The sequence below is a fragment of the Lepidochelys kempii genome, chromosome 2, assembly GCF_965140265.1.
Source record: "Lepidochelys kempii isolate rLepKem1 chromosome 2, rLepKem1.hap2, whole genome shotgun sequence".
Lineage (NCBI taxonomy): Eukaryota > Metazoa > Chordata > Testudines > Cheloniidae > Lepidochelys > Lepidochelys kempii.
Genome location: NC_133257.1, coordinates 81,573,373 through 81,587,465, shown reverse-complemented (window position 1 = coordinate 81,587,465; position 14,093 = coordinate 81,573,373). Strand labels below are relative to the sequence as shown.

Below are 14,093 nucleotides of genomic sequence, written 5' to 3'. Positions count from 1 at the left end.
AAAAATATGTTGTATTTTTGGTTTGTATTTATCTTCATTAAATCTTTGCCTTAGCATTGTGAAGTTGTGCAACATGTATACTAACCTGTCCGTCCATCTGTGATTTACCAAAATTGGAGAGATTCCTTAAACCTTACAACCTACATATGTGTACATTTATTCTCATTGATTTAGCCTTTGCACAAAGAAGATTGGTATAAAAGTGTTTCTGGCAACAGGGCAGAGTTGCACAGTAACAAACTGATAGTTTTTTAGCCCTCACACTTGGGCATCCAGTTGAGTGGGAGTGTGGCTGATTTAGCAAGACTGTAGGTTTGCCCTGATCAATCCTCTTCTATCGCTAATCAGCAACACCTTCTTACTCTAGTCCAGAAGGTGTGACACTGCCAGAGTTACTGTATTCCAGCTCCCTTTTCTCAATGGCAACAGCATTTTTTCAAGTGGGTAGTTTTTGGTAGGCTCCTAAATTCAGTTGAGGATGCAACAGCAGTGGCTTACCTCAGCAGTAGGACTGTAGCAGAGGTGGGATGTTTCAGGCAAGAGCTCCAGACTACAGACTCCTTTCATGTTTCACAAACTTCCCACCCTGTAGGTCATGCAACATCTTCAAGGATTCCCCCCGCCACACACACACACTCACCCCTCCCCCCCCCAGGAAGCAGCTGATACTTTTATTTAGTCTTGGCCTGCTAAAGCTGCCAGAGGCACAGCACTGGACTCTATAAGCCACCTACTGTATAAGTGGTTGGGATTTCCTGGTGACATCACATGCTAATACAAAATATAGAAGTTCTTACAACAGTAATTCTGGATCTGCCTGTGCCAAGAGTTTAGAATCACTCATATAAATCATACTCTTGTGACAGGTGAAAATTGGTAGATGTCCCTTGAACAGACTATCACTGAGAGTAGATCTACCTTGTAAGGCTATATGTCCAAACAATGCAGCTCTAGAATATATGGTGGTTTTCATTAAATAATAGAGATGATAAAGGGTGGTCTCCTATAGCGCTCATTCTCATTCCTCATGTTTATTCCCTATTCTAGGACAGGTCAGCTCCCTCAAGTTCAAAATCTAATCAATTATACTGAGAAGACTGGTGTATCCGTGGGAGCCTGCAGGATGTACAAGTCACTCCAGCCAATGCTGCTGAAAGAATTAGCAGATCCTAACAGCTCTAAGATTTTCAAGGTATGTCTATGTTTACTATAAACTCCAATCCACACTGATTCTCAGGCTTAGGCTCCACCACATGAGCTGGCAGGGCTGAGGAACTGATGTTATTCCTTTTCCACCTAGCATCTGGAACAAGCTCTCCCTTCTCCTTATCCCATGCTCAATATATAACTCTCCAGAGTGATAAGTTCTTTAGCCATTCAAAGGAGGGTGTTGACTGATTCTGATGGGAACTATGAAATATGTATATTGAATTACTATCTCAGTTATACATATTAAAGATTTAAATTCTGCCTTGCAGTTACAGAAGAAAAAGTACCGTGCTTCCCTGACAGGTGCCGAAGTGCAGCTAGACCAGAAGAGCTGTGCTTTACCTACTCAGCTAAATTTCATCAGTGGAGCTTATCAGTTTGGCAACACTCCCAATAGTCATTTGCTGTATACACTTTCCCAGGCATCACTGACAGACAGGTAATGTGACAGTTCTCCACTTAACTTCTAATGCTGTATTCTCCAATGAATCTTAAGCCTTTAGGTGCTAAGGGTTATGATTTCCCCATGTGCATCTCTTTGGGAGTAATAGGGTGCACCCTGATTGTTCTGTTAGGGGCTTGACAGAGAACTTTTCCTCCCAATCATTGTTTCTACAGAACAAAGCTGAACAGGTTGCCTGGAATGAGATGCTTGAATTTAGTGCACATTGAGGCACAATCCAAGAATCTAAATCTGCCAACTTCAGCCCACATTCAGAAATGTGAATGGTGTAACACATAATTATGATTCCAAAAGCCACTATTGTGTTAACAAATTAATTGACTTGTGTTTGTAGGTCAAAACCTCTCCCCCTACATTCCAACAATTAAGACCAGACTGGGTGCTTCTGTTACTGGTTTCTGGGATGGAACTCTCGGAGACTGATGACCGGGTTTTTCAGAAGAGTGTCCTTTTCTGTCAAAGTTGCTTCTTCTCTTCATTTGCCAAAACTAGAATTCAGGACACAGTATATTGCCCCTCTGTTCAGAGAGGATTTTTAATTAAATTCAGTGGTTACCAAATAGTGAAGATACCCACTGGCCTTGTCTACTTTATATTCTCTACAGTACTGAGTACATCATCAGCATTCAAATACTTAATAGTAATCTCACTTTGATGTACTGGTATTATACTGGCAGAATCAGGCCCCTTGCCTCTTTCTAAAGGTTATGGAAAGGTATGACAGTAAGCAAAACAAGGCCACGTTTTAATGTCTTCTCTGCTCCTCTCTTTCCACTAAAGGTCACATTTTTCAGTAGACGTACGGACTGCATCATCGGGAGGACTGATTTTTTTTGTGGGAAATAAGCCTGAGAGCTCTTATATAGCTCTTTACATTTCAAAGGGTCGTTTTGTCTTTTCATTTGGTGCTGGAGGAAAGAAAATTAAAATCAAAAGCAAAGCAAAATACAATGATGGGCAGTGGCATACTGTAAGTATTATGACATTTAGGACAAAATTAACTGTGTGAACCATTGCAAAACATGACCCAGCACTTAATATGCACAGCCGTAAGTGCTCAGCATTTTAAAATGCCGGGAGTATATTCACCTCAACCTTGTGGAGCTAGTTCATATTGCTGAAGGTTCGTGTGGATGACAGGTCTTCGTTGTCAAAAGTCTCACGGCAGTGGCCTAGTTCTAATGCAGTTAGGATTGTGACAATACTTGTATTACTTTAGGAAAGTTCCCCAAAAAAGGGAACATTAAGGTAGGTAGTATGTGTCTGTAGGATAGAGACATTATGGTTTAAGGCGTTATTCTGATGCCCGTAGGCATCTAGAAAGTCAGTGGAATTACTCTGGTTATATACCGGAGTAATGAAAAACAAGGAACCTGGATAACTGATGCTGTGCAAAATACTCCTAGTTTTTGAACGATAAGGTATTTGAAAAAACATTTTGCCCACCTACTTTCTTTTTATTTTTGCTAGTTTCAAGTGAGCCTCAAAAATGCATGCTGATTTAAGGACTATACTGTCTATAACTTGATGGTTAGAGTTTTCAGAAGTACCAAAATGATTTAGGAGCACAAGTTCCATTGACTTTCATTGGGACTTGTGCTTCTACCTCACATAAGTGATTTTGAAATTCTACCCAATGTGTCTAATGGTAATTATGCTTTTCCCCCACAAAGGTGGTATTCAATATGGATGGGAAGAATGGCCATCTTATTATTGATGGTCTGAGGGCCAGGGAAGGAAAACTGGCAAGTAATTCCACCTTCAGCACTAAGCCACCAGTCTATCTGGGTGGGCTTCCATCCCTGAAAGTACAGGTAAATCATGGAGATTTGGGGGTGTTTTTTTTCATTGCACTGCAGATGAAGACACTGAAGTATTGTAAAGGGCAGTCATGATGAGAGGGATTTAGATTACTAAGGCCATCTATACGTAGTGTCCACAAATTCCTAATTATAGACATACACCCCTTCCCCAACTGTGTGCCCAGCCTTCAGCTTGACATAAATTATCAGCATTTTACTCTATAAATTGATTGCAGCCATGTGCTGCTCCTGATTCCCCTTTACCTGCAAAAGTCAAATTCCTCTTTTCTCCAAGAGCACCCTTTCCCCTTAGAGCATTCACTTCAGCAGATCCTTAAGGTGTCTCCAGCTAAACTAGATTTAGTAGTATTCAGTACCAGATGGAGGGATTCCCACTTACTAATCACTGTGATTTTAGGAGGGATTATAGATGTAGAACCTGATTCTAATCTTAGATATGCATTACCTCTGTTATCTTTAAAAATGACCTGTTAGGTATGTGCATCACTACACAATAGCTGTTTGGGGGTGGGTGAGTGCTTAGTATTTGAAATCAGAATTAGACTGTTAGATTGTCAACATTTGGATGTATCATTGGAAAACAGCTATTCTACAAATAAGATTTTGCAATAACCCTTTCAAGATTTCAACATTTCTAGCACGCTTGACTCTTTCATAGTTTACTGGCATTTCTTTCATGACATAGTACACATTTTCACTGTACCAGGGACAGTCTTTAGGTGCATTTCATACTTGGGTTTTCTACCATCAAACAATGCTAAAGAACTGCTTGGCTGATCTGTTATTAAAATAATAGCCAGCATGCTCTAATTTATTGTTATATTATTATTAATTTATTATTATTATTATTATTATTATTATTTCTTCATGTTTTTAAATATGTTTTCAGAATATACCAAGAAAGAGTTTTGTAGGTTGCCTGAGAAATTTTAAAATGAATGGAAAGCTCATGAATACTCCTCATCGGAACACTGGGGTCCCTCCATGTTTGGATGGCTCTTTGGAGCCTGGGATATATTTCTTTAATGAAGGGGGATATATCGTCATTGGTAAGTAGTGTAGCAATCGCTATGTGGAGCTATGTCTTTATTATATAATCCACATAGATGGATAGAGACATAGTCATATAGCTATCAGTTTATTATATCAGACAGATATAGCTCCATGTTGTGTGTGTATATATAGATGATACTTTTCCCCTTTTTAATGTGCTGTTCTAATTATTCTCCCTCCTCCCCTTCTCACACCTGCAGATAACTCTTTTGTGATGGGTTTGGAATTTAAGATCATATTTAACATTCGTGTGAGAAGCCTAACAGGAGTCCTACTCCATACTGGAAACAAACAAGGCAACTATTTAACTGTTTACATGGAAGCAGGAAAGGTGAGTGTGGGGTTTATTTCTGTTTGAACTGTATTACCATAACTAAGAAGAGAGACACCTTACTTTGAACACCAAACTAACTTCGTACAAAAGAAAACCAAATTAAAAATACGTTTAAAAACTTCATGATAGTGTCTTATAACCATCTCTGTGGAGTGTGAACCTTACATTTGCTACCATACCAGTATGAGCAGCTTCCATTGTATGCACGCAGGCTTCCATCAGGCAGCTCCATGATAGTCAGTGCAGGGTGAAGGGGAGTGTCAGAGAACCCTCTTCTCCTCAGGACAAGGAGCACTTGTGGTACTCTGCTCCTCCAAAAATCTACCAGGGTTTAGGCCAGTGGATCATGGAACCATGTGCCCTCACTTCTCCCTTAGCCTTTGCCAGGCTGCTAGGAAGAGCGCAACCATTGAGCACCGACTGCTCTGTGCAGCTCCCTGTGTAGTTTCTCCGTAGCTTTCTGCACATACCCACTGCAGAATCTCAGCAGTTCTATTTTAGTATCGTGTTCAATAGCGAAGGGTGTCTCAGGGGAGTTGAAGGAAACCTGGGGAAGGAGGCAAGGGGGTGGATTTATGTGTGTATAGAGTACACACTATCCTCTCTTAGGACTCTTTAAATGGAATCTACCTTCCTTTAAGGAAGACTGTTTGGGAGTCCAAATATTTTGACTGTGCCTTTTAAAGTGTTGGTGAAATGCACCAGTCAGTGAGTTCAGTAAATTGTTGAGAGTTGGATATTCTTTTGTCACTTCTTTCTTTTCCCTAGTAACTTGAAAAATGACTGTTTTACAGCTCACTGCCTCTGGAAATAATGGTGCTGCAGAGTTCCAGACATCCGTCACTCCTCAGCAGTCTCTATGTGATGGAGAGTGGCACTCCATAGCAGGTACTGTATCCTCTTGCCTGCTCTTCTGAAACTGAAAGGGGTGGGAAGAACAAAAAAGACTGCCGCAGCCCAAATCTAATGCCTAACCTTTTATACACTAAATAATTCCATTGCTGTTTTTTCTAAGAACACCCTTTAGAATAATAACAGGTTTTAATTATTTAAGATTGCATGTAGGGAAGAGAACCTTTGGACTTTGACGTTGAACGCTTTCTCATCCCCATAGGTATTTTGGTATATGTCAGTTTGACTTGGAAATATAATGAAATAAAACTTCCCCTATAAATCACATTCCTGCAAGACAAACACTTCTTAAAATAGTAGGTCATGGCTAGTGGATGCTTGACTGGAGCAAAGTTACTGATTTACCAAATTCCTTACAGTAACTCAGAAACAGAACATTGTGCACCTAGATGTGGATGCAAAGAGCAACTACACCATTGGATCCTCTGCCCCACTTTCTGCTAACGTGGGTCATCCGCTGTATTTTGGAAGAGTTCCAGGTAATATTACTTCAAGTTAATGTTTTGTTGCTCCTCCTGGTGTTTTGTTTCTTTTTTTGAAAGAAAAAAAATCAAACACACTATGGGCCATATCCTCTCCTATAAGGGAAAAAACACTCAGGTGACAGGAGACTTAACTTGTATTATCTCATCATTTTTTGTCAGGTAGGCAGGGTCTTGCGCACTTCCTCTCTCTCTCTCACACACACACACTATGTCTACAGTACAGGCTGGCATAGCCCTGTAGCATAGATGCAGCCTACGCCATTAGAAGGCATTTTTCTGTCTGTGTGGGAACACCACCTCCCTGAACAACATTAACCACCTCAACAGAAGCACTCTTCAGTCGACATAGCTATGTCTACACTGGGGCTTAGGTTGGCATAGCTACATCGGTCAGGGGAGTAGTTTTTTTCATACCTCAAATGCCAATATAACTTTCATGTGTCCACCAAACCCCCTCTCCCCGCCCCCCACCAAAACAATGCTCACAAAAAGCCACTCCACCCATATAGTCCAAAACTCCTGAGAAGGTTCACATACTCCTTTTGTCATAGGTGAGGGCTTGAGATGAATGTATCCTTCCAGTTATGTTAACTGAAGGGTGCATTCACACCCATCAATCTCACTGAGGTTTTAACTCAACCCATAGCAAGGTTTCACCCAGTTCATATCAACAGCAAAACATGATAAAATGTGCAATAATTTTTTTAATTATTTTATTTACCATAGTAAAGTAGTTTAGTTGAACGTGGAATGTTGGTATCATATTACATTCTGAAAGCAAAGACTATCCAATCCTCTCAATAATCAGAGATATCAAAGGGAACATTTTAATGCCACCAGCCTGTTGTATTCAGTGCTTTACAAAACAGCTCATATTATTTAGCTGCTCTTTCTTCCTTGTCTTTACAGCAAATTTGGAAACACCGTGGCTTCCTGTTCGGGACTCGTTCCTTGGCTGTCTACAGAACATTAAAATAAATGACAAACCTGTCTCTGTCAGCAAAATTTCAGAGGTTCATGGTGCAGTCAGCTTGACTGGATGCCCTGCCAAATAACTTTGCCATTACATAATAAGGGAATTATTTGTACCCTCGTTGGGTTGGGTCTTCTGATGTACTGTATGAATTACTGCAATATGGGTTCTCCTTCCCTGATCACTGTGTTACTCTTGTCTATTATGATGTTCAAAACGGCTTACAAGTTAATGCATCTTCTGGAAGGGTGGCCTGTGCCAAAGCTAATTAAAAATGTTGGCTTTGTTAGAGTCCTTATTAAATTTGATTGCTTTCCTGGGTAATTCATTGGGTGTGTGAGATATATACACAAAATATAAAATAGTATTGTTTATACACGTAGTGGGCCAAATGCTGCTTTCGTCCTCCCTGGTATAGCATTAAAATAACTCCATTGACTTAGCAGGAGTTATTTTGAGTTTACACTGGTGAGAGTGACTACAGAATCTGGCCTAATATAAATAATTTTATAAAAATATATACATTTCTTTGGGTTGATGAACAGTGTTTATACTGAAGTGTACATTAATGTTAAAAATAATAATATAAATGGAGTCTGAAGCACTTTAAAGAGTGGAACTCTGGGAGATTGTTGCTGTGTTAAGAGTTCTGGGGCCAATAAATGCAATATGCTCTTTTTAAGACTTCCATATTCTTATTTGGTTGTAAAGACTAAATTCTTTTAACACAGCTTTTTCCTTAACTTGTTATTCACCACGGCCAAATCCTGCTTGGTTTATGTGAGTAAGCCCATTGACTTCAAGGAGACAGCTTGCCCAAGTAAGTGGGACTGGGCCCATTGTTTCTGGTCCACAGAATTTAGATATGAAACACTTCTGATTAGGATAACTTTTCCTGTGGCTTTCAGAACCAGTAGATGCTCTGTTTGTTTTCCTGATGAAATGAAGACAAGATCGAATTATTAACACTGAAGTATCGAGCACACTATCACTTATACAGCACGAACTGCAACACTAAAACCAAGAAAATCCTTAGTTTGACATTCAAGTTTGTCTGACCAGGATCCCTTACCCCACAGAACCCTGTTTGCATTGTTATTATGGATGTGGGGCGGGGCTGAGTAGATGTTGTAAGGCTTCAATCACCGCATTCATTCAAGCCCAGCATTTTCACCCTATTTTAGTCCACTTCCCATCCCCAGTGTAGAGCCCCTATCTTTGTCTGAAAACTGCACTCGCTCTGCATCTTCCAAGGCTAGGCAAGTCTCTTTGGAAGCTCTTATGTTGTTCCTAAAGTCAGCCACGAGGTGGCATAAGAGAGCAGTAGAAACAAACCTCAGCTCCCACAGCCTGTGGGGTTCATCTCCACGATGTGTCCAGTGCCTCCAGCCCAAGATTCAGCAACCCTGTCTATGTTTGTGTGTTTGGCACAACATGCAGTATGGGTAGTAAAACATGCTGCCTAGCAAGAGGGCCCTTATGGATTTGAGCATTAATTTCCTAAAAAATCTTGTGGCTTCAATGCTTGTGTTTGAAAATCAAACCAAAAAACCTCCATTATACCAAATCTGTGTGTCACTGCTTTTCTGTGGCTATTCTGTTACGGGCAAAGCCAGCCCTCTCTTTGCCCTTATGGAGGGTTCTGTAGCAGCATAGCCAGGGTAGTTCTGCTGCTCTGTAGTGGGGGGTGAGGGGTGGACAGAGCGTGGAAACTGCACAGAGGATGAGCTGTGACAGGGACTCGAGGATATGGTGCTGCATGGATCCACCTGTATCACACCCCTGGAGGTGGTCTAACAACCCTTACGCTATTTCAGCAGAGAGCAAGCAGCAGCTAGATGGTATTTATATCGGATGTGTCTCCACACCGTTCAAGTAGCTTTCCAATGGGTAAGTTAGCCAAAAGTATTGAAAAGTGCAGTTATTTTACAACCGTAGTTGGCATTAACATTTCCCAGTGCAGGAGAGGAAAAACAATAAAAGATATGGAAAAATTCTCCAACAATTCCCCAGCAGTATTCCCATAATTCCTATCTGCCAAACTGCTCCCCGCAGCAGATTCTCCCTGACTCACAAAGTAGTGATGAGTCAGTCTAATCCTCCTCCCCACAGCCCAGAAAGGGCAAGCTCTTGTTTTTCATAAATTCTAAGGCCAGGGGGACTATTGTGATCATCTAGTCTGACCTCCTGTGTAGCACAGGCCATAGAATGTCCTCAAAGTAATTCCTAGTTTTGCATAGTTGAGATTTAGTATCACAAACCAAGGCAGATCTTGAATTCCAATCCCCTGGCAATTGGTTTCATTTAACCAGGGCTAGTTCTAGTGCTGACTGGAAATATATTTAGAAAGATTTATTGAGTAAGCTCTAGTGATTTGTAAGTGTTACTTTAAAAGCTGACTGGCCCTAATACGTATTGTCGTGTTGCAAAGTCAGTTCTGTTTTTCATCATTTCTTCAGTCATGTTGTTCTCATAGTTGACTGGTCATCCCATAGTATAAGATTGTCTGGGCAACTTGTGCCAACAAGTAAAACAATCAAGAGCTTGGATATATGCACCTAAACACAAATAAAAAAAAAAAATGGGCTGATAAACACCTGCTGAAAATCCTTTAGAGTTTAGATCCCAACAGTCACTGGGCAAGCCCTACTTTACAAAGAAATCTGTTTCTGATTAGATTATGCCGGTAATTTTAAAAAATCTGATTACAAGGAGAAATTCAGGTACTAAACAGTGAGTTACAGATCATATATTACACCTGATCTGTGTATGAAATATTCTGAGCTTTCCCAAATGGAAACCATCTTCTTTCCCGAAAATGAGGGTTTGTTCATTTGAATAGCTCCAGCTCACCAACAGTAGAAATTATGTACTGAAAAAATTACTTTTGTTTAAATTCTGCGAGGAATTCATTTAGGTGTAAAAACACCCCCGCAAATTTGTATTTATTTTATATAAGTCAAGAATGATTGAATCCTATTCTCTGATCAAAAGTTGGCCACATGCAGTATCATAGAATCATAGAATATCCGGGTTGGAAGGGACCTCAGGAGATCATCTAGTCCAACCCCCTGCTCAAAGCAGGACCAATCCCCAATTTTTGCCCCAGATCCCCCAATGGCCCCCTCAAGGATTGAACTCACAACCCCGGGTTTATAGCAGGCCAATGCTCAAACCACTGAGCTATCCCTCCCCCAAGTACTTGATAACAATCCAGCCCAAGTTTAGTAATGTCATTATAATTATGAACATTACTAAGGCACTCATACCAAGCCCTCTGCAATTCTCCAGGACAATGTGTGGGCCCGATCCAAAGTCCACTGAAGACAACGGAAAGACCTGCTGAATTCAATGGAATTTGAATCAGGCTATTTATGGATATTTTTTTAAAAAAAAATACATATTTTCTAAATAACTATTCTATGGTATCTGCCCATCCTCCTTCCAGTTACACATACAGTATTGAAAAATAAAACTGCCATATATAAGAGAGTGGAACACGGTCTCCATATAGCAAATATGACTATTCTTACAGAAACACAATTCTTACATTGGTTAAACCCATGCACTGGCTAAACAAGTAAAAGGCTGCTGTTGGCAAAAGAGAGACAAGAAGCAGGTTGAGTAGAGAGCCCTTCAGTACCTGGCTTGGAGGCTAGGGAGAGGCAAATATGAAAATACAACACCCAGTAAAACAACATACCAGCATCCCATCTTCCCAGTAAAGAGGATGGAACAAGAAGCAAATGTGATACAGGTAATATAACAATCACACTGAAACCTCAAAAAGAAAAAGAGGACTTGTGGCACCTTAGAGACTAACAAATTTATTTTATGCTCAAATAAATTGGTTAGTCTCTGAGGTGCCACAAGTACTCCTTTTCGTTTTGCAGATACAGACTAACACGGCTGCTACTCTGAACACTGAAACCTGCAACCTCCTCTTCAGCTTCCCAATTCTGTCCAACACCCTACTGTTAAAATCAGGTTTCTTAACCAGCATCCTGTCTTGCCCTCCCACCTTGAGTCCCTGCCCTGGCTTCCTATTTCCTTCCACATCAAATTCCGTCTCTCGTCTTCACCCTTAAGGCTCTCTACACCTCTCCCCCTGCCCACAGACCATCGCTGGATCCTCCACACGTGCACATCATTTGCCAGTTCCGCTCACTTTGATGCATCTCTGGTCTCCCACAAGCAATTCCATAGCACCCCTTATTTCTGTAAGAACTGCCACCTCCCTGTGTGCAAAGTTGCCTCATTCTCCTTCATCAAAACCTCCCTCAAAACCCATTACTTCCTGGATAGCCTTCCATTGCTGACACCCTCCCTGCTCTCTTCCTGATTGTACTTAGATGTTCAGATATAAGCAAACAAACTCAGTATATGGGAGGAACTAACATGTAGTGTGTGTAACAGTCTCATAAGCTTCACTGTTGAATCAATTCACTAGCTGTGCCCCCTACCTCCACCCATTGTTTGTCTTCCCTTATAGCCCCACTGTGGTATGTCTAATTTAGACTGTAAACTCCATGTGACCTGTCACTTTCAGTCTTTAAAGCAAAGCCAGTACACTTGTGGTACTGTATAAATAATAAAAAATCATTAATAATAGCGAAAAACGTCACACTGAATAGTCTTCTCAGCATTCCAGCAAGGTCCCAAATGCGCTCATAACCATTGAGGCCCTAATTCTCCTCTCACTCACACTGTTGTGAGCCAGTAATAACTCCACTGATTTCAGAGGCTCTCCACCAGCGTAAAACAGTCAAGAACCCTGAGTCTCCTCTCCCATACACCAATATAAAACTAGTGTAAGGGAGAGGGGGATCATCAGGCCCTTAAATCATTTTCTAGGACTATTATTATTTATTTGTATTATCATAGCGCCTAGGAGCCCTAGTCATAGACCAAAACCCCATTGTACAAATGCAGAACAGAACGATAGACTCAGCCATCTTTCACTGAAGGCTGCATCCCAGGTCAGATTGTCATACACACCCAAAAACTACATTAAAAGTCCATTATTAAAGTTGCAAAGTGAAGCACGCGAAAGTTAGGAAATGCCAGAATTAAGGTTGCCTGGGCAATCTGAATTCAGCTCCCTTGTACCGAGGCATTCGGAAAAAATCTGTAATTACATGATGACATACTCTTTTTTCCACAGGACCACTACCTTACCCAGGGGGCCAGATCCTCAGCCAGTGAAAATCAGCCAAGGGTAAAGACTTTGACAGCTACACTGATTTACACTAGCGGAGACCATGGTCCAATGATTTCAGTGGAGTTACTTCTGATTTACACTGCTGTGAGAGCACAGTCAGGCCATAAGTGGAAACATTTTGAATGTTCAATTCTTGTAACTTCACATTCTCTTGCTAGAGGAGGCATCTGTTTGCAAGCAGTCGCTAAAGGAGACATATGGCCCTTTGGCATTCTTGGGGGGAAAAGTGATTCCAAACTATTCATGTGTATTGACACCAAAAACCAAGCACCAGGAAAAATTGCTGCTAATCTTCACCATGAATTAATTAAAAAGGAATGAAAAGGTTAAACCCTCCCACAGTAGCCTGAAATGCCATCAAAGAGATTGTGGGCCTGAATCTCAGAGCAATGCTGATTTACACAGGTAAGGATTTTGGTTCTTTTTCTGGAAATTGAGAGAACACTATAATAATATTTTTGAGGAATAGATATAAAGTGACTTTGTTATGAAGAGTCAAAATAAAGAACATTTTGTTTAGTCCAGAAGGGCCTCTTGGCCTCCCATGGAAAAACCCATGGAGAGGATAAAGTAGTTAAAAAACTCTGCAACGGACACATGCTCCTCTCTAGGGGCAATGAGTTCAAGCTACATGGAGGCAGCAAGGGGCCCAGCTATCAAACCTTGCAACACAGAGAATCTGTGCAAAAATTAGGTTCTGATTCTGTGCGTCTATACTGCTTCCCGTGTCCCCCAACAACCTCCCTGTACATGTCCTCCTGTTACTGAGCAGCATTCATTCCTGCCAGTTTTCCCAGCATCAGGTTGTCAGGGGAGCTGCACAGAACCGATTCGCTATGGCTCCACCTCTTCCGTGGCCAGACACTCCCCTGCAACACAATGGTGTTCACTCAGAAGGGATCCCAGAGCATGGAGGTGAGGGAGGGGAAGAAGGATGGTGTGAAGCTGTCACTTTCCCATATTTTTTTTCTGCTTTCTGACCCTTCTTTCTCTTCTTTGCTCCAATTTGAATGGTGGAAGAAAACATCTGGCCTCTTACGACAGATAACCAAATTTACATGCATGCAACTACCAGCTAATTAAACACGTCCATCTGCAGCTGCAAACAGCGATTAGTCATCTTGAAAGCTTCCCACACCTCTTCCTGCCTATTTTTCTGTCCCCATTAAGAATACCAGCTGAAGCACGTATCTCCTCTGTGGCACATTGAAAGCTGAGCTCCTTATGTTTATGAAGAATGTTGTGTGACTAAGCTTAAGCCCCTTGGTGCAGCTTTGATAGGGCGGAACTGAACCTTTGCTTATTTTAATCAATTCTGAGAACAACAGTGCTTTTTGTATAACAAGTGATGTAATCAACCTAAATCCAAGCACCATAACTTCATCCAGATCAAATACTTGCATTGAAAGAAAAGATAGGATTGGGGCCTTTGGTTTGGTTCCTAAGTCTGTCCCCTGGCCTCTAAGGAAGATTCATTTCTGGCTCAGAACTTCGTGGCAGACCCCTGTCTCCCTGCATCTGGACAAAACAAAAACCTGAATCCAAGCACCTTTAAACTGTAGGGAAGTTTGGCTCTGCATCTGAATTTTGCACCTCAGATCCATCTCAACTTAAAAGGCG

The 14,093-nt window shown here is 41.1% G+C and overlaps 1 protein-coding gene across 5 annotated transcripts in view; it reads left to right on the top strand.

The window, feature by feature from the left end:
- LAMA3 (laminin subunit alpha 3) overlaps window positions 1-7,934 on the top strand; it is a 190,227-nt gene extending 182,293 nt beyond the window's left edge. For all 5 annotated transcript variants that reach the window (XM_073331377.1, XM_073331378.1, XM_073331379.1 and 2 more), the window contains 9 exons: window positions 1,048-1,192; window positions 1,479-1,648; window positions 2,453-2,642; window positions 3,346-3,486; window positions 4,385-4,544; window positions 4,749-4,879; window positions 5,677-5,770; window positions 6,154-6,273; window positions 7,189-7,934. In XM_073331377.1, coding sequence (XP_073187478.1) covers window positions 1,048-1,192; window positions 1,479-1,648; window positions 2,453-2,642; window positions 3,346-3,486; window positions 4,385-4,544; window positions 4,749-4,879; window positions 5,677-5,770; window positions 6,154-6,273; window positions 7,189-7,334 — 1,297 coding nt within the window. In that variant the 3' untranslated portion in view covers window positions 7,335-7,934. The remainder of the gene's footprint in view (window positions 1-1,047; window positions 1,193-1,478; window positions 1,649-2,452; window positions 2,643-3,345; window positions 3,487-4,384; window positions 4,545-4,748; window positions 4,880-5,676; window positions 5,771-6,153; window positions 6,274-7,188) is intronic.
- The last annotated feature ends 6,159 nt before the right edge of the window (window positions 7,935-14,093 follow it).